General features: G+C 36.8%; 1 protein-coding gene across 1 annotated transcript in view; it reads right to left on the bottom strand.

Moving 5' to 3' along the window:
* Nucleotides 1-18,539: 18,539 nt before the first annotated feature.
* LOC136801077 (TNF receptor-associated factor 3-like) overlaps nt 18,540-21,100 on the bottom strand; it is a 51,545-nt gene continuing 48,984 nt past the window's right edge. The window contains exon 5 of the mRNA XM_067057706.1: nt 18,540-19,664. Within this exon, the coding sequence (XP_066913807.1) occupies nt 18,747-19,664 (918 nt within the window). The 3' untranslated portion in view covers nt 18,540-18,746. The remainder of the gene's footprint in view (nt 19,665-21,100) is intronic.

Below are 21,100 nucleotides of genomic sequence, written 5' to 3'. Positions count from 1 at the left end.
ACCATCATAACTTTTGATAGGATGATTTTCAAAACGCATGTTTTATACCTTGATTTTCCTCAGCATTTCCATGCTCATAAAAAAGGCCTGATTTTTTGGGGATTTTCCCATAATAGTGTAGCTTTCAAAACGTACTACGTTGGCTGACTAGATCGACCTACTTTTTTCAGGAAGTTAAAATTTGCATTTAAAATGCAATTTTTCCCTTAAATTTATAATTATTTAAACTAGTGTTAATATCTTAACAAGATAAAAATGGAAATAATGGAAAGTTAATGGTATAGTGACCCCCACGTCTACAGCTCACGCTGCGGAAAAACACTCTCGCCTCAAACTCGATTTTAGTGCCGTGGAGATGTTACAAGATGGCTGGAGGTTTTTGTACAGAAATCTTCAAAAATGGAACTTCAAAATGGAGTATCTGAAAAACTACTTAAAGGTTGAAAGATATGTGACCCCACGTTTTCTTTCTGATGATAAGGGCTTTTCATTAAACTTGGTTTGACATTTTGAAAATGAGTTTGAAATTTTGACTATGACCACCCTAATCAAATATCCCAGGGCTTTCAGGTGCTTTGACCCCTCAACCCCCACCATGGCTCAGCCAAACAAACGGAGGGCACCGGGGACACTGAGACAAAATTGGGTACGGGACGTGCTGCTGGGTAGGGTCCCTTTTTCAGGCTCTGAAGATATCTGACAGGGTCCAAAATCTACTAATTTTCAAGATTTGTATCTGCCAGGGTCCACTTTTGGTTATATTTGGAAATTTTTCAGGGTTAAAATTTGAAAAGTTTTCAGTTTTTTGTCTACTTTTAGTCATTTTTGCCACTTGTTAGGGTGGAAATTGGAAAAAATTTAAATTTTTCGTCCTGACAGGGTCACCATTTAAACAAAAATTCATATCTGACAAGGTCAACTTTTCGGAGGGCTTAAAGCGCCCCCAAAACCACCCCTGCAATTTTTGCAAGCGAGACTTTTTTGGCGCAGACCTCAGCTTAAATAAATAACAATTCGACTTTACATTGTTTCCACACTTGACTTTCAGTCAGGACTTCCTTTCACTTTATCAATATTACGCGAACGGCAGTGTGGGCTAAATTATTTTAGTTTGGCTTTTGATTTCAAGCAAAGGTCTTAGCAACAGGACGTGCATACATAGCAACAGGACTGGGTAGATCTAAACATAGAATTAAAAAAAAATACAGATCATTGTATAGAGCACTAAAAAATACACCCCTTCTATGTTTAGTTTGTTCTACCTTGGATTATAACTTAAAATATCTTCAAATAACCTTTGTCTGCCATTAGCCTGCACGTTAATCTTTGCCTGCTTCAATTCTTAGATAATAATAAGAGAGGTGCGCTTAGCTAAGCCGTGCTCACGGGCAATAAATTTATGTTATTTACTTAACTTGTATATTTTATGGTATTTATCCAATGAAAAGGATGTTGACAAAATATGCATGGCACTGACAAATTATGCACGGTATTGATTATGGCATCATTACAGTAATTATGTTATTTTATTGCTAAATTTAGAAAGACAAGCAATTAAGAGAGTGAAATTTAATATTAGTTTCCTATCTAGATTACAGATTAGCGTTAGAATATATGGTAAATTTTCATGAAAAATATTTCGCAATGGTAATACGCCCAATCGCACCCACAGGAAAGTTCCAATGTTCCAATGTTTCCATTTCAAGAAATTTTGCGCAAGTCATCAATGATGTAAGAAACCAACGAAAGAAACCAATAAATAAAAGATCAAAGAGAAAAGCTGTAAGTGGGAAATAATGATTGTTCACCAAACTTTGGGATTTCTTGGAAGATTCCCCAGATTGGTGAACATGAAGAAATAGAACAAAAATTCACCCCCTTAAGTAACCTGAAAAGACCGGTCCAGACCGATCGGCCAAAAAGCGACAGAAAAGCGGCTTTTTAGCGGCCTAGATTTTACTTTTACCGGTCCCACTCTTTTTCTATTGGCTATGGATCGGCCACTCTCGTTTCACGTTTCACCAGCCGCTGCCGATCGGACTAAAGTCCGGTAAAAAGACCGGTCAATGCGTTTGCAGGCAACAAAAGAAACAAAACAAAGTTTTTGGAAGCTTCATTGACGAACAATCTCCAAAAGTTTTTCCCCCGGGGATTTACCACCTTTTTTGAGTTCTTCCTTTCTTTCTTTCTTGCTTTCATTCATAAAGATAAAATTAAAGACCTGAATTATGTTACCTTTTAATAAAATTAGACAACTGTAATAAAAGGGCTGACCCAAAAAAAGAGCTTCTTTTTATATTATAAACCATTTATATTTCTGAAGGAAGACCGTTCCTTGCCTTTGCCTTGTGGTCTTCATATGAGCTCAATTTATTTTGTTTTTACTCTTTCGTTTTAACGAAAAGACTCCCTGCCTCAATACGATCTTCTCTAATTGTATTTTCCTCGTAAAAAAACACCCCTGCCTCAGTTTGACATCTTCTATAATTATTGTGTCTCCTCTCTGACTAAGAACATGCCCCTGTCTCAATTTGACCTTCGTGACCTCCTCCAATTTCAATTTCTCTCGTAACAGAAAGGCACCCCTGTCTCTCTTTGACCTCCTTTATATTCTCGATATTTCGTGTGACCTTCGGAACTATAAGTTACCCCTACTTCAGTTTGACCCGCCTGTTTAACCCTCTTTTGTTTTACCAACTCTGTTCTCTACTTTATATACCGTTTGCTTACAGCCTTCTTTCCTCCTAACCAAAACAATATAGAATAAAAAATAATTATCTTACTGATCTTACCTTTGTTCTTTGTCTTTGGACGAAAGTGCTAAGCTATTTACTCATCATAGTAAATTAATCTCACTTTGCAGCTAACAATAACTGTTTTTCTAAAAGTCCCACTGTATATAAACAAAAAAGATAAAACCCATCACTGCTCTTCAAACTTTTTTCTTCTTCCTTCTTTTTGTTTTAATTTAAAAAAAGGCGGTTAGTGTAAAACGCAGGTCACAGGTCACAGGTCGCAGGTCAGTGGTGACAGGTTAACTCTAATCAATGTCATTGCAGAGGAAAATGTTTGGAAAGTACAAAGAATTATCAAAAACATAATTCTCAAGCAATTTCATCTATATAAAACCATTTCAAACATCAAAATTTAACCATGTACTTTTATCGATCTTTCGCAGTTTGCGCCGTGTATAACGCAGACCAGAAAAGATTTGAAACCATATTATACGTATATAACAGGTATATTACATATTGTAATGTTTGTAATGTTATATGATGGTTACATATAATAAAACAAATCGCTCTAAAACTACCTTCTCAGAGAACTCACGAGCTTCTGATTGGTGTAATTTTATATCCAGCCATATTGTTATCATCACATTCGGCATGCTGAATATTTTTGGTGTTTTTCTCTTGTAAGACATGATATTTTGTAATTCTGTCAATATTTTTGCGGTTAGTGTAAAACGCAGGTCACAGGTCACAGGTCGCAGGTCGCAGGTCACAGGTCACAGGTCAGTGTTGACAGGTCAGCTTCAATTACTGTAAAACACAAAGAAAATGTTTCAAAAACAGTTGTTAATGTCAAAAATATAATCCCTAAGGTATTTTATTGATCTAGAACTATTTTAAAGCTTAAAATCTACCCACGTGCTTACCACGTGATTTCGCGTTTTACGCCGTGTATAACACGGACCTGTAATACTTGTATTATATATTACATCTGTATCACACATGTAAAAAAATTATCTTTTCAATGTTATACGCATGTTACGTATGTTATATACAAAGAATAAAGAAATACTCGAATATCGATCTCACCTTTGCTTTAAACAGCCCCCTAACAGGAAAATAGCTATTTCAAAATCACTATGTCATATCTCATTTTATCTCCTGCATCACCTTGGGTATGATAACAAGAATTGATGAAAGAAGCGTCAATGGGATTTTATTTTATAAATGTTTCAATATTTTTATCTCCTGCTTTGTATTTTTGATAAAATGACGTCACTATTTTCATCTCTCTAAAACAGCTCTCTTGGAGTATTTATTGTTTTCAAAACCTGTCAATCTATATCCACTTGCGCACTTGCAGCGTCAGCATCCTATTATGCATGAAGAGTATTTTATTGTTAATTGGTGTACAAAACCTCATACTTTGAGATAACATCATTATTTACATGATTCAAGTGTCATTTGTTGTCAATATTTGGGGTTGATGATTTGTCGTTTAAGTCAACATATTTTGATATTACATTTCCATTACATATGATATGTTCAGGAACTTAGGGATCTTCTCAAAAATATAATCGATTTTCGATTATTAAAGTTCGATTAATCATTCGACTATTTAATCGAATAGCTGCCGTCATTTAGTCGAATAGGTTCGACTATTTAATCTCCTATATTCGATTATTTAATCTCCTTTATTTGATTATTTAATCCTTGTATTCGATTAATTAATCCTTTTTCGCTTATATCTTAGGGATCCTCTCAAAAATACCGAATTTCGGTAAAATGGTTTTCGGTTAAACTCGGCTGTTTGTTTTGGACAATTTTCCCACCCATCGCAAGTGAAAGAGGATAAAAAATGCTAAAAAATGATATATAAAAAAGTACAGGTTGTAATCCAATTTTCATCGATATTTTTGCCTTGAAGTTATATCTTTTTTCAAATGCTGTAACGTCAATTTTAACTTCACGTTTCAATGGAAGCGCAATTTCGAAAAAGAAATCCCTTTATTTTACAAATCACCGACACAAATCTACTCATTCTCTTTAGCATTTTTTACCTCCAAAATAAATAAAACTTACTGGTTATCCTTGGCAGTTTTTGATATCCAAAAATGAATCACCATAATAAAAACAAAGTTTAGATAAATAAAGGCTCTCATCGAAAACTGAATTTCGAAGGGAGGAAAGTCTGTAGTGAAAACTGAAGCAAACAAAGCATTCCATTTCCATACATGCATACATACCTCTTACAACCATATCTCAATGTAATAAATTTTATAACTTTCTGTTTTCAAAGTCTTTTCAAAATATGAATAAAATCACAATATTTTAGGTTTAATTTTTAGAAAATGTTTTCTTCTCAAAACCAAACTCACAAATGAATTCAATGTTTTGATTGCAACATTTTCGAATCTTTCGAATGCGTGACGCAATTTAATTGGCAAAAAATAGAACTCGCGCGAAAAACAATGCAGCGACTTCATTTTTTAGATGAGAAAAAGTGCAACAACATCAATAATTCTGCGCGATGATTCGATCTCTTATCTAGCCATTATCTGGTACTCGATGTAGAAATTTTCTTCCGACACGCTAAAGCTCTGAAGGTCGGGAAAATTATAAACATCTGGAACCTTTGGATTACGGAATTTCTCCTGACCGCGTTCGTAAAATTTAGAAAGAGTCTGGGGACGGTAAAAAGTTACTAGTGCCCCGAACTAAGAGTACACATGCAAAAAAAATTTCCCGTGCGATTTCTACATAGTGCTCCGAACTGAAAAATGTAAACAAAGCAGGACGCGAACTAAAAATTTATTGAGAGTGGCTCTAAACCCAAACTCAATTACAGTTCAATTATAGCAATAAAATGCGAATTCTTTGCTGCTACTAGAATAAATAAGTTTGTCTCCTCACATCAAATGACAATTTCACCTATTCAAGATCTTTCACTGCCTAAAAAAAGTAAACAAGCAATGTCACGAACCAAACAATTAGAAGAGAGTGGCCATGGGCCAAATTTCCCTCAATCTAGTCCAATTTATACAGCAATATGTGAACTTTTTGCTATTTCCAGAATCACTAAGCTTGCCTCAACACACCAAATGAAAATTACACCTGCACTAGATCTTTCACTACCTGAAATATGCATGTCAGCCTCTAAAAATTGAGTTTGGCGAAACAGGCAAAGATGGTCCTATTACCAAAAAATAAAAGCTTTGTCTCCAAGATACTGATACAATATATGGGAACCTCCCTCCAACTTTGTTATTGATGAAGGAGGATTCTGGCTTTTCCAAATAAACAACACACAGGTCATGATCAACAAGTTTGTTGATGTCGGTTGGGGTTGGGCGGTCCGCTGCTCTGCATGGAGGGCGGTCGACAGGCTCTAAAGGTCTAAATTGGAATGCAGCAGTTTTAAATTCCAGCATAAAATTATTGGTAAAACTAAAACAAAACATACCTGATATGCTTTCTTTGATATAACCAGTCAACCACGAAAAACAAATAAATAACAAAAGATAATAACCAATGTCAAGCATTTTTAACTTGGTGCACTTACTAAGAAATTACACTAGGTACTAAATATGATACTGAAAAAGTAATGAAACTGTCAAGTGTCAATAAATCTACCAAAATAAACCAAAAACAGCCAACAATCGAAGGTTTGAATATTTCTCAAGCCTTCTCAGGCAGCAGAGATTTTCATGCTAAATTCAGTCGGGTGCAACCGATAGTCAACCAAAAAGTGTAAGGACGGCTAGACACGACTGTGATGCGGTACATCAAACGATGACTACTATAGGTCTCCGATGGTATATTGGTCCGCTCCTTTAGAGCTTTAGCGTGGGCGGCCGCCAATACGCCATCGGAATATCAGATAAATCTAGCCATTAAAAAAAACCTGGATGTAAAATTTGAATCCATTTTTGCAAACAGAATAATAGAGCATGACGTAACTTGTAAGAAAAAAATGTTGCATTGACCAATCAAAATGCCATGATTGACGTTTGCGAACAGAACAATAGAGCAAAAGATTGTTTTCTTCCTGCTTTTATATGACGTAATGACGTATTCTTGATCTTGTGAGTGCTCTCCCTTTTATCCTTTTATCATTTTTTTGTTTTGCCCTTTTTGATTTGAACATGAACACAGCGATGGAGTGCTATTTTCGAATCGAAAAACAATAACAAAGACATAAGAAGCAACTGTGTTGAGAGGTTGATCACAGAGGAAAGTGTGTGGAAATAAAAAGATAGAAAAAGATAGAAGTACTTTATCGTGGAGAGATCGTGGAATTGTTATCCAAACATTAAGAAACTTAAAGATGATGCGATAATGTGATTCGCAAAAGGATTATTCTATCATTTCATAATTTATGATGCCCCTTGGTAGATCAAAAATCCTTAAAGGTAAGAAGAATTATGCAGTCATTGGTTGATTTGACTACGGCTTTTTGAAAATATTTTTTCTTCTGTCTTTCAAATCCACAGTAGACAAAGGCTTGTTTGCGCTGTTTTCGATCTACGTAAGAAAAAATAACCGATATTCGACTATCTTTTGGAAAAAATTCGATTATATTTTGGAATCAAAAGGATTAATTAATCGAATCATAAGATTAAATAGTCGAACCAAGGGGACTAAGTAATCGAACTGAGGGGACTAAATAATCGAACTGAGGTGACTAAATAATCGAATTTCGATTGTTAAATAATCGAAGTACTTCGATTATTTAAGCGAATTTTTCGCTTAAATTCGATTATTTAAGCGAATTTATTTTTGAGAAGATCCCTTATGTTATGAGTTGTATGTTATGAGTTGTATGTTACGAGTTGTATGTTACGAGTGCGTTACAGTTTTCCTGTCTGTAATTTGTTTGACCTGTGACCTGTGACCTGTGACCCGTGACCCGTGACCTGTGACCTGTGACCTGTGCTTTATATCCATGTTTTATATCCATTCACGCTATCTACATCACATTCTGTATTATAAATATTTTTCGTTTTTTGTCTGTTCTTGCATCATATTTTATGATTCTGTTATCATGGCTCCGAATGGGGTTCTAGGTCCCCCCAACAAATTTAGGTCCCCCCTACGATTTAGGTCCCCCCACTTTTCAGTAAGGTTCAGGTCCCAGTTGAAATATAAAGGTTCAGGTCCCTGCAAAAATTGCTTTCAAGGTTCAGGTCCCAGCAAAAAAAGCTACTGTCATTTCTGGTAGTATTATTACTAGTTTTTTTACGTATCAACATGGGACGTCAACCAACTGAGGAAGAGAAGAAAAAATTCATGTACATCATAAAAATGCGGGGTTAAAAAAAATTGGGGGTCGAAATTGAAAATTTAAATAAATGTTGCCCACCATGGTTGGGCAACGAGAAAATATTGGAATTTTAAGGGTAGAAATTTGCCACTTTAGCCTACATTTTGATAGAATGTAAGAGATAAGTTCAATAGAAAAATCCTTAAAACTTATTAACCAAAACAATAGTGAGGGGGTATTTTACAGCTTCCTAATTAGCCCCCCAGAACTTTAGTGTAGCCCTTCAGCTCCCCCCACTTTTTTAGGTCCCCCCTGAGTTTAAAAAATGAGACAGCTCCCACCCACTTTTAAGCCAATTTGAGATTTACACCCCCCCAAATAAGTGGGGGGGGGGCGGAGCCATGATATTTTTGTCAAAAATTGTCATTAAGACATTAAAATAATAACTGAATAATTAATTAGTTCCATCCTTCTAAAACCACTCTCTTAGGGACCTTGCAAGCTTCTGTTTGGTGCCATTTTATATCCATTCACACCATCCACATCATATTTTGTATAATAAATATTTTTCGTGCTTTTGTCTTGTTAGGCATCATATTTTATGATTTTGTCATTATTTTTGTAAGTAAGTGTCACTATGTCAAAATAGGTATTGTTATTCTATTCAATTGTCATTTTATAATATCTAAATAGCATGTATTACTTTTTTGTAATTTAATGCGCTATGTATTGATGTTATGTTATGTATATGTTATGTATATGTTATGATCTTTTTTTTTTTCTTCCGGTCTGCACTTTGTTGACCTGTGACCTGCGACCAGTGACCTGTGACCTGCGTTTTACACTAACCGAAAAAAGGTCTAATCACCTGTAATCACAACATCCTTTAAAATTTCGTATGTTTTTTGTCTTTATTCGAACGTTTTGAAGGGATTCAAATGTAATGATAAACATTCAAACGTCAATATTCTTGACATTCTCGACAGTCAATAAAAAGTAAAGACACCAGATAATAAAACTTTTTGGAGTCATACATAAACGGGGCCCCCCCAGCGGTTTGCGTGAATGCGTGAATGGGCTTTTTTGGTTGCGTGAATGCGTGAAAATCGAAAAAAAATTGCGTGAATGCGTGAATTGAAAAAACTTGCGTGAACGTGAAAATCCATATTTCTATTGCGTGAATGCGTGAATCTGCCCTGTTTTTTGCGTGAACGCGTGAATTTTTCCTTTTCACAGTTTGTAGAAAACCCCAAGGTGCGCACCTATCCCGAATTCAAGGGATGCCAGGTGAAGGTGCACAAAAAAATCAGCAACTTTCAAATTCTCTATTTTATATAACGATTCATGATTTAGATGCGCTTTTCTAGCAATCTAGACACCTTAAATTTCCAGATTTTTTCGCTCGGGCCAAACATGTATTGGCCCTCGAATCTTAAATAACTCTAATTTGCCCCCTTGAAAGTGTTTGTTTAAGATAAAACCATGGTTATGCATGATGAGTGATCCAGGGCCAGGGCCAGCCAGGGCTAGAGCCACTGGGGGCAGGAGGCGGCCATGACTTAACCACGTTTTTGCAAATAAAAAGAAACTTATATCAAAAAAATTTTTACCCATGATGTAGACTTTCATTTAACCTGATTTCTTGGCATTATTAGTCTGAAATGGAGTCGTATTTAAGCACATCAGAGGTTTAAAATAGAAATTTTCTCCTGTCGGCGCAAAACAAGGTTGCGCCTCCTTAGTCACTATGTTTTCGGCCCCTCCACGTTAGGAAATTAATTCGCAAGCCCTGATTAAAACCTTTCTTTTTATATTTTTTTGATCGCTTTGCTCGCAACAAATGTTCATTCTTTTAACATATTTTACAAGCTATCAAGCGATCGTACCTTGGCTCTAACGAATTTATTAGACTACATTCTTTTTCAATGGTATTAAAGAGAGCATTTTTAGCCAAACGCGAGTGACAAAAATGCAAAAATTTTCTCTCTGCGTAAACCATGGTTGCGCTTCCTTACCCCTGAGCTAAGCATCATAGTGTCAGCCTCGAGTTTGTTTGACCTATTTTTGATGATGTTTAAGCTATTTTATGTACAAAAATTCGCCTGCGGCGCATATCTTTTCACTTACTGTCGCGATACGTTAACTGCAGAAGCTTCACCTTTTCCAAACGATCGTGACAAGTTAGAAGAATCAAATATTTTGCGTGGTGGTATGTAATTAAAGTTGAAAAATTACGTAACGCTTTCTATTTGGGGGCTTCTTATGACGCTATCAAAAACACGGTGTTTTATAGTCAGGTCTACAGGAAAAAATCACTACCGAGTTAAGTTTTTCTCAAGTGCATGACCAGATCCGGTTGAATAATATCTCGAGTACAGCCTTGTCATACTTTTTTATGCAAATCGAACGTTTTACTCCATAATGGCGGAAATTACGTAAATTACGTAACTTAGCGAAATGTGCAAGACCTCTATTTTTGACATTTTCCCCGATTTTTTCCGAAAATTTCCCCGATTTCCCAAAAAATTGGGTTTGCGTGAATTTCGAGAAAAACTTGCGTGAATGCGTGAATTGCGAAAAATTTTTGCGTGAATGCGTGAAATTTGGGTCCGCTGGGGGGGCCTCATAAACCCGGCAAACGAAAACAGAATAAAAGCGGCCAGCAAAAACAGCAAACCGGTAACTTGGCCAATTTACAAGGCCGCTTAAGGCCGGTTTAATAAGCCGTTTTCTGTAGCGGACTTTTATCGGCCTTTAATATGGCCCGAACGGCCTAAGTGGACAAAAATCCGGTCACAGACTGGTAAAAGAAAGTGCGGTCTTTGGGCTGATCGGCTTTTCATGGACTTAAAATCGCTTGGGGAGTCACAACTAATATCCAATCACAGCGATATCGATTGTTTTATTTTGCCCAATCAAAAAATTGCTGTATGATTGTTTAAAAAGAAGTATCCAATCAAATGAAGGTAAAGCGCTTTCCTCCAATCAGAAAGGAATCTTTGCAAAAATAACGCTTGCATCAAATTCATCCCTTAGAATCAAAGATTGAAGCAAATAAAGTTAAGGGGTGACGTCCATATTTAAAGTCGCCACATGTACAGCGGGAAAAGACTGTTAGTGGGTAGGTATATCGGAATGTTGAGAGTTACCTGTGGCATTGATGACCAAAATGAAATTCCATTAAAAACTCCAAGGAAAAAATCAAAGACGCTTATCGTAGCGCTCACTTCTTCCCTTTTCCTTTAGCACGCTATCCAAAATCCTTTCCCTGAGCAATTTAGGGGTGGTTTCACAGTATAACATTCTTCCCTCGGGAGTTTTAAAAACAAAGGCCGTTTAAAGATTGTGATGGAATTTGGCCGTTGTAAACCTCCGAAAATAGCGACTTTTGTAGCGGGCCGTTTGTTTTGATTTTAGCGGGAATGAAAGCTTCGGTAAAATTTTGGTCAAATCATGAAGACCGTTATTAAGGAAGTGGGTAGGTATGTTTTGAAAGTTACGGTCTTTCCCCGTTACGCGTGGCGACTCTGAATAGGGACGTTGGGCGACTTCTCCTTATCCAAGGCAAGGCGGCGCTGCCGAAAAGGCATTAGGGGTCTTCGACAAAAAACTTTCGAATTTTTTATCGGCATTGGGTTGATAAGCTTCAGCCCCCTCCCCCCGTTGCTCTTATCGGCCAAAATTTTTCAAAACCAACTTTTACATGTTCAAAAACACAATTGTTTCCAATCATGTCCGCCATCGGGTTGATCTCGCCTTCTCACCTGCCATCGTTGTATTTTTGTCTATTTGCACCAACATTGAGTTTGTTCATACCCGCATTGATATTGTTATAATCAAAACGAAAGTCGCAACATTTTGAAGGAAACGGCAGCACGCTGGCCAATGAAAAAAGAATTTATTTATCAAAGCTAATTCAAAACTGTACTTTTAAAGTTGCAAATTTGTGCGCGAAGGTGAAAGCAAGTGATATTGTGCTTTCAGTGGAATTTGTGGAAAAAATCAGAAAGAAATTGGCTGGAAAGATTTTTGTCCCATTGCTTGTTTTTTTATTGGTGTGTAGTTGGACCCCTCCACCCCCTTATCGGCCCAATACCGTTAAAAAATTCCAAAGTTTTTTGTTGAGGATCCCTTGTAAAACTGCAGCGCCAAAAAGCAGGGCCAGTCATTAACCTTCATTACCTTTGATTACCTTTGATGTGTTTCAGCAAATTCTCTGCTCACTCAACCCGTGGGGTCCGGTGTTTGACCATTTCAACAATTGAATTCGAGTCAGCCATCCTGTAAGGGAGATAGGCAGGGAGAAGTGGCTGGTTGGGAACATCTTGCAGAAATTGATCAAGTTGTTTTTTAAAGGAATTTTTGGAACATATTTGGTCATGTCACGTATTTGGTAACACATTGAAAAGTCTTGGACTGGTGTCTGAAAGGCAGCTCTTCCAAATGTTCTTGTTTGTTGTATTCACTGGTTTGAGGTGGCATTTTCTTCCCAGACGTTGGTTTGTATATGAATAAATACCGCCTTCCCCTTCACCATAGTTAAAATTTGGCACCAGTTCTTCGATTATACACCATGTATATATAATTTGGTATCTTTCGCGTCTTCTCTCTAGACTGTACATATATTGAGGTGTTTGAGCTTCTCCCAATAATTCAAATTGGGTGGAAGTTGGATCCCTTTTATAAAGGATTTTTGCAGATACTCCAGTTCTTGCATCAGGGATCGCTTTGTAGGAGACCATAGCTGGGAGCAGTATATATTCCAATGTCTTCCAAAGAGTGATCATTACTGATTTATCTCTGGACTTGAAGGTTCGGTATATCCAGGCACTTATACCCTTGACTCTGTCAGTGATCGTTTGAATGTGCATTTCATATGAGAGGTTGTTTGAGAGTAGGATACCCAGGTCTTTCACTGCACTTTTTATTTCGATTGGCTGCTGTACATCTGCTGTTCATCATATACACAACAATCTCATTGGTTGAAATTTAAAAAAGACAAACCGATGGAGCAAATTACGGAAGCAACTGAAAAGAAGAGACCATTTTCATTTTTATTGACAGATTTCAATATAAAAATTGCATTGGGAATACTTATTGAAGCTTTTTGGTAAATGAGACAAAACTCCAAAAAAGCTGGTGTTTTGAAGCGCTTCCGTGCGATCGAAATATCGCTAATTGTGACGTACTGTTTATTTTGCGAAATATATACTGTAACCATTTTCTAATATGGTCTACAAACTAGCATTTCTAGAATTTTGATAATGGAAACTTAAATATATAATGAAGAAAAAAACAAACCATTTCAATTTTATTTATACCCCCGGAAAAATTATGTATTACCTATTATGTAACTTTACATTTCCCGACTCGCTAACTCATTTGCCAGGATGTGCATGACTGCCTGACTGTGACTGACGGTGAAGGCTTCTTCATAAAGACGAAAGACATGTACCGTAAGTTGGTCTAATCTCGACATCCCTCTTCTAATATCGACATCCTTCTTTAAAGATAGGAATAATAGTAAGGTCAGAATCGCGGATTGAAACTAATTTTCTTTGCTGAGCAATCAGTTGAGGAGTTCATCAGTGATTACGACCTTCCTATTATTCCTATCTCTAAAGAAGGATGTCGAAATTAGAAGAGGGATGTTGACATTAGACCAACTTACGGTATCTATTTTTCGGATCCGGCATGCGGGAATAGTGTCGACAGTTACATCAAAATGCCTCGAAAATGTCAATATGAAAATTGCGTAATCAGAGAACGTATGTCTCGCGCATTATAAAAAGGCTGACACAAACTTTCAATAATTGGATTGTAAGATCGAGTTAAGTCTCTTTTGTTAAGTCACCAGGGGGTAAATAAAACAGACCTTGATATATTTATCGTTCGTTTCAACTTGACGATTCGTTTAAAACTCAGCCTCCTTAATATTTGGGGTAGGTAAAATATGTACAAAGAAATTCATACTTTTCCAACCCGGCGAATCTTTAAAAAAGAAGCGAACAATAAAATATAATTACCCTTTCCAAATAAACCTCTTCGTTGGCGAGGGTAGTCTACTCTGACGTAATTGTAAAATTTATGTGATGAGAGTTTGACATAGTAATGTAATGTTGTTTGGGGAATTATGAAGTTCTCTGGAATTTCGATTGCATTTATTCAGTTTGATTTTGTATGACTTCTAATGGTACTTTTTCTAACGAAGTTTGATTACTCTGTTCTCACACTTATGTCTTTTTTTTCGCGTTCTTTTCCGTGATTACTTTTATTTATATTTTTAAAGACAGGTAATAAGGCATATTGATGTAACTGTCAGGACCTGCAGTCGACCTGGTAGGTTTAGGTATGAGTGTGGTTTGGGTGTGGTTACGTATCAGATTGGCTAGGAATTGCTGGGTTATCATCAGTTAGGGTTAGGGTGTTGGAGCTCGAAACAAGCACTCTTTTGTGATTTTCTCTTAATACAGTCTGGTCTGCAGTTTGTACAATAAAAATAGCCGTCAGAAGCACTTTCCTGGCATGAATCTGTGGCGCAGTGGATAAGGCATTAGGTTTCAAAACATCAGAACTTTGCATTTAGTGGGTTCGAATAGACCTTTTCGCCTTTCCGTCCGCCATCTTGAATTGTATGCAAGAATACAGGAACGAAAATGCCGTGGTTGGATTTAGTTGGAATGTATGCAAAACATATGCAAGTTTAAACAAAGATTAAAAAGACAACAAAGCATCTTATAAATAAATATTATAATCATTAGAACAATAAAAGATGGAATTTCTTAATCCAAAAGGAAATATTTACAGAACAACAAAAGCCTTTTAGGAATTTGTTCTTAAAGACATTGCATATTCTGTTTTCATGCCATAAAAAATTCCACAAAGACGGAGTACACACATCAAACTTTAAAAACACGCAAACTGAAAGCAGTAATTATGACGTCACACTTTCTCAATGTTTTGATTTGATCATTTGGCGGCTCTATTCCCAGGAGAATAATTTTCCGTCAGCCGAATACAGTGTAGACCTAAAGCTCTAAAACAGCATCTAATAACATGAAAACCAGAATATGATTCTTCAATGGGAATCAAAACTATAAAGTGCACTTACAAACATCAATTTGTCAGATCTAACAAAATTAATAACCGCACTGTCATCATTGACAATAAAACAAACGATTTTCTGTCAAGAGCCTTGTAAACATTCCAACAACTTCCATCGAAATGATCTATCACAGTTCAGTCTACCATTTTCAGTGCGGTCCGAGGATTGAGCCGAGAACGCTCCGCAAACTCCTGCGCGGGTGAAAAACTTCAATCTGCCAATCATTTTCTCAAGCGAAGAGTACGCGAAGCGATTCTAGCTTTACGATAGTGCCGCGCATCATCAATGGATAGTATTCAATTATCATTATCCCTTTATTTTCATTCCTAGAACTTTTGCAAAAAAAAGGAAATATAGAAAATTTGTATTTTTTACTGCTCTATTCACATACTGAATTTGAAAGATCTTCTATGTGGCGTTTTTTTGCAAACTTCAAAAAACTGATTTTTGTCCCGCCTTTGCGGGACTTTGGCTTAAGTGCTTGAGTGCAGCATAGGGTACAAAGTCCAAACATGCGTTTCCCGTAATTTTTGTGTGAAGAGTTAGGTCTATACTGGAATAAGGATTGTTTTTTACCTTCGCGGGTGATTTTTCAGTTTGAGTTTCTGTCTAATGTTATGGTCTTTTGAAGTCCTTGTTCTAAGAGATGAGTGAATATAGAGTACCCTGCCCAGTTGGCGACCGAAATTTTTGGATTCGAATTTTTCACTTACTTTTAACTTTTTTGAAAATCCTTTTCAACCAACGGTTAGACAACTTTTAACATGTTATTCGTGCTTGTTTTGATTTTTTATTTGAGGCGATCTTCTTAGAATAAAAAACTTTCGAAGCGAGCGGTACTAGTGCCCAGTTCCCGACCGACGTACCAGTCTGCGACCGATCGTTAAAAAGAGAAAATCAGTGCTCTACTTACAGGTAAGGTCATATTGATTGATCAGGATGATAAAAAAACTCATAAGCTTTCCCGTATTAAATTTATTTACGCTCGTTCTTTTGTTTTAAAATAGCTCACTTACATTTCCCTTCGGCATGTTTTTTCAGAATTTTTCTTCAAGTCGCCATTTTTTTCTAAAGTTTCTTTTTGTTTTGTTTTGAAAGTGGCGGTCTATGGAGAGTCTTCATTTGATAAAAACGCGGGAATTTTTTATGCCTGTTTTTTTCTCTTCGCGTCTGGAATTTTTTGATCACAATGTAGAGTCTTCTTTTTCATTTTTTGAGTTTGGTCGGTCGCAGACTGGACGTCAAATTTCGAAGCTGATTGCATCAACTTTTTTATCAATATTTCACACGAAGGAAACTGTATCGAGCTGATTTTTACAGAAATGCTTTCTAACATACTCATTGTTTTGGACAAGTATTTTTTAGCGTGGGAGTTGAAGCGTTTTTTCTTACGAAGCTTTTTTGTCCACAGGTAGCCATTTTTTATTTTTTTTGAAAAATCTGGCTTTTTCGTGTGCTTCCGTGCAAAGTTGGATCTTTCGGATTCTACTCGTTTTTTTCTAAAACCTTTTTTACACAGTACGGGAAATAGGTCAAGGCGGATAACTACCAAAAGAAATTCTCCAGAGGTTTGTTTTTGTATGACTTTTCTGGGTTCAAAGACGTTCGGTCGCCAACTAGACCGGTCGCCAACTGGGCAGGGGACTCTAATTGTTTTTAGTTTTCAAGAGAAGCTAATTTAATCTTTCTTCTACAAGATTACACTTTAATATACAGTAATGCAAATTATGCATGTAGGTTTTTAATTCATACTTTCTTTTTGCATATGTTTTGCATACTTTCTAAGGGAATTCCAGCAATTTGGCCACCATAATTTTTGCATACAATTCAATATGGAGGATGGAAAGGCGAAAAGGTCCATCTCGCCGGTGGCGATCTGTCGGTAAGTTATTCAGTAAGTTAGAAAACATAGAAAATAACTCACAAAGATCCAGAAAGTCAGAAAAACTACAAACAAGAGACTGGAAAGTACGAAATAAGTCTAGATCTGTCTTTTTTGTCTTTATGACCATGACTGCTCTGACCTGACTAACCTCTCCTCTCCTCTCCTCTGGATTAACTACACTGGTGGTTCTAATTAACCAACATAGTAGTTAAAGGTATACTTACCCTGTAGCTTCTTTTAACTAAAGTTGAAATGAACCATCAAGAGAAGACCAAAAACTCACGTACCTCACTTAACTGTACTGGTCTCACTGAAAGGTGAGCACTGATTTGTTGTTTTGGTACCTAGTTTTGTTATTCAAAATGGCGTCCGAGCAGTGTATTCGAATTTTTAATCTGCTGACTTTCCGGGTTTTTGACCACCCGTTTCTTTCTCTAACGATCCGGATCTCGCACTTTGCAAAATATCGGGGCGGGCATGGCGAGGGCGGTTCGGGCGCATGTTGGGCAGATCTTGTCAATCAGGGCGGGGAGGTACATACAAGGTACTCCATGATCTTTACTCTACACTTTAAGGAGAACGTACGGAAAAGCGTTTGATGGTTTCGACCTTTTTTTTGTCAGTTAAATCGATGGTGTGTAAAGAGCGAGCTTGAAATTCGCAGGGTTATCCGGTGAACGGAAAACGTTGTCATTACAAGGTATTGTTGAGTGACTAGCCACTACCTGCCAACGAAATTTTTTGCGTCTCAATGGTCCAGGGTACACTTTGGATTATTTCTCAAAAATCATTGTACTACGGTAGAGTATATCAAAAGTGGCATAACTCGAAAATGAAGAAGGGCATGAGCAAACCGAATAGAATTTCATAATCATATGCGAAGACCGTTCGTATGAAAGCCTTTTCTTTCTTTCTATTTTGTTTGCTTTTGTTGAGAAATTGGTTTCTTTTGCTCACTTTTTGATCACGTGATTAAATTTTGGACCAATCCGACGAGAGCGTATTTATCCACGTGATCAAAAACTTAGCAAATTGAATTTTATATTTTGTTGTTAGCAAAGGAAAAATTAGCAAAAAGTTGCATCAAAATGCTTATAGATCAGGGCTATTTATACCGACTATGGTTGAGAGTGGTCTCCGGCGTTAAGTCGTTGTCAGATTTTAGTCAAGTGTGGCTGGTGGAAGGTGTAGACTTTTTCAAATCAATTTTCAGTTGTATTTGAATGAATTTAGATGATTTTTCTTTTTTATCAGTCGAAAATTTAAATGTTGATAGCCATTCTGAAAAAAAATATTCACTTTGAAACTACGATGTTTGACGCCAAAAAGGTGCTGGACTCTTTATGTACGACTTTGTATGCAAAATATAGGTGAACAAAGGAGAAAAGTATGTTTCTTAGTAGCCTCCTGCCGCTGAGTGATTAGTAGATTCTAATTACTCCCCGTATGGCACGTATTTGCTCTAAATGACGTGCCTATGTAGAAGAATCTGCGATGTTGGCAGACAGTCTGATCTTTTTCATCCAATTGGATGAATATCATGAGCTTTTGAGCTTTTAGCTATCGACTAATGATGAATTTGAATGTTTATTTTTCCGATACAAAACTATTTTTTTAGTATTTTAAAGAAAGCTGTTTGTTGGTAAATATAACATAAAATAACAATGGTTTATATATAACATTTTATACAAAAGAATGTTTTTCATAAAAATAAAAAGCAAAGGTTTTACAAAATGAAGAAAGGTATACAAAAATAGGAAGTCACTCAACGGTAACATCAAAAAATAATACATCTTCTTTGACAAACCCTTCTGCATCTAAGCGATCGAGCGCCATAAAAAGCGGACAACCAGACGCAACATTGGTGTCATTTTTTGGCCGTTGAAAACTAGCTGAGTCTTTATTCGGTGTCATGACTTCTGTATGATCACGACGCCGATTTTGTTGATTGATTAGTGTCATCTTCACTTTCTTTTGGAAAGGCCATTCTAAGACTCGATCATGGTCGGACTTCATGACGACAAGGAAAAGGGACACGTGTGTTCCTTCTCCAACTCCATCGCCATTGAGGTAAGCACGTAAACAAAATTTGTATCCATAATCACTTGAATAACAAGGCGCACTATGTAAAGCGTGGAGTTCACCTGATAAGACTTGTTGTCTTCTGGAATGAAAGTCGTCAATCTTCCATAATATGCGACCGTTATATCTAGTGTTTTCATGTATCTGTAATCGTAAGTCAATATCATCAATGTTTCTGGTATTTTCTTCCACTGTATTGGTCAGTATTTTTAATTCATTTTGTTGTTCCGAAACCGTGTTTATGGCACGGCGGCGTCGACCCAAGGACGGTGAGTTGGGTCCACTTTCAGTATGTTTATGATAGTTGCGTTTCAAAATATTCAATTCGTCTTGGAATGTTTGAAATTGTTCCATGAATTTTTGTTTGAGTATCTCGTAATTAATATCAGCACTTTCTAAAGTAATTTGTAACTGTTCAATCCTGAGACAGAGCTCATCGTTACGTTTACGCTCAACGGCCAACTGTTGGCTTAGTTGAACAGTCATTTTGGAGTCACTTGGTGCTGTTTCTGGTGTCCTTGGCATGGTCGTTAGTGAATCTGAGGGTTTTTCTTTATCGGTATTTCTTAGGGTGTTGCTTTCTTCCCCTGGGACTTCCTGGAAAAAAAGGGAAAGATTACATTGATCATTAAATGACTTCAAGTGCACAAACATTTTACGAGGTTCCGATAACTTTACGTAAGGATAGTCAATTCGAAAAAATACCTGAAAAAGATGATAAGATTTTCACTTGACTTTCTTACTCTAAATATAGTCTATAATGCTAAAAGCACATGAGTAGCTTACTTCTTCCAAGCATCAATAAATTGATACCAAACATGTTTTTACCATTCTTTTTATCTGTATAATGGAGCATCCGGAGAAACATAAATCCCTTAATTGACATGAGATAGCTTCTGGATATTTTTCAATAATTTTTTTTGGTCCAGCGCGCAGCAGAATGGACCTTTAAAAAGCAACTGATCGAAAAGATTTTGTCTTTGTCGGGGCCTGTGCGCGCAATAAATTAACAAGTCCAGGCTAAACCAACCGCCGATCTAGAATTTTTGCCCCGCCTACCCACGCGATGTTTGACCTATGTTTTGGATTGAATTGGTAGTAGAGTCAAATTTCCTGGTTAGATTAAAGGGTTGTTTCAGGTAGGGTCAGGTAGGGTTAGGGCTAGGGTTGGGGTTGGGAGTGAACCCCTGGATGGGTTTTAGCCCCCGGGTAGAGTTTGGAGTAAATACCATGTTTAAGGAACTTTGAACTCCTTAATGCAGTTGTGACTCGATGGTCGAGTGGTTAAGGCGCTGGCGTTCTAATCATAGGTGCTTTGTATATAGTGGGTTTGAATCCCATCAGCTGCAAAAGTTTCGAAATTTCGAGATATGCATCAAAAACTTTCAAAACTTAGCAATACAAAGAAAGTGTCAAAGAATTGAGTGGAGGATGGGAAGGAAATCTTTCTGCGTCATTTAAGGAGCCCGGTACGAACGACATTCGGTTATTGCCACGTCAGCTGGACCTTCACGCCGCTCCGGCTTCTTGTCTTAAATTGGACACTCTTTGATGAAATGTTACAGTATAAGTAGGCGCCATATTTAGTAAATTGTAGTTGCTTTTTAAATACAAAAATGGTGTAACTTAAAACGGGGGAGGCGAAGGGGCAGGCTTTGTGTATGGTATAACAAAAATCGCGTGACTGCAAAAATTGAGCTAGGGCTATTATCCTATCTTAATCTATCAATTAATAGATTAAGATAATGGCCCTAGCTCAATTTTTGCAGTCACGCGATTTTTGTTATACCATAAAAATTGGAGAGGCCCCCACGGGTGTCCTGGGTGGAAAATTTTTGAAAAATCAATTAGCGGGGGAAACAGTTATAAGGAACCCGATGGTAAATAAGTCCGTCCCTGAAGGAGGTTGGCTGTAAATAAATATGAAGCTGGTCTTTCCTTTAGATTTACGTAAACATGGTTTTTTCGTTTATTTGATATAATGATCCATTATAGATATAATCGCACGATGGGTTATTTTTTCTTATTTGGCA

Source organism: Clytia hemisphaerica, unplaced genomic scaffold, assembly GCF_902728285.1.
Source record: "Clytia hemisphaerica strain Z4C2 unplaced genomic scaffold, Clytia hemisphaerica genome assembly, whole genome shotgun sequence".
Taxonomy (NCBI): Eukaryota; Metazoa; Cnidaria; class Hydrozoa; order Leptothecata; family Clytiidae; genus Clytia; species Clytia hemisphaerica.
The sequence above is the reverse complement of the archived record's forward strand: the minus strand, read 5'-3'. Positions and strand labels throughout refer to the sequence as shown.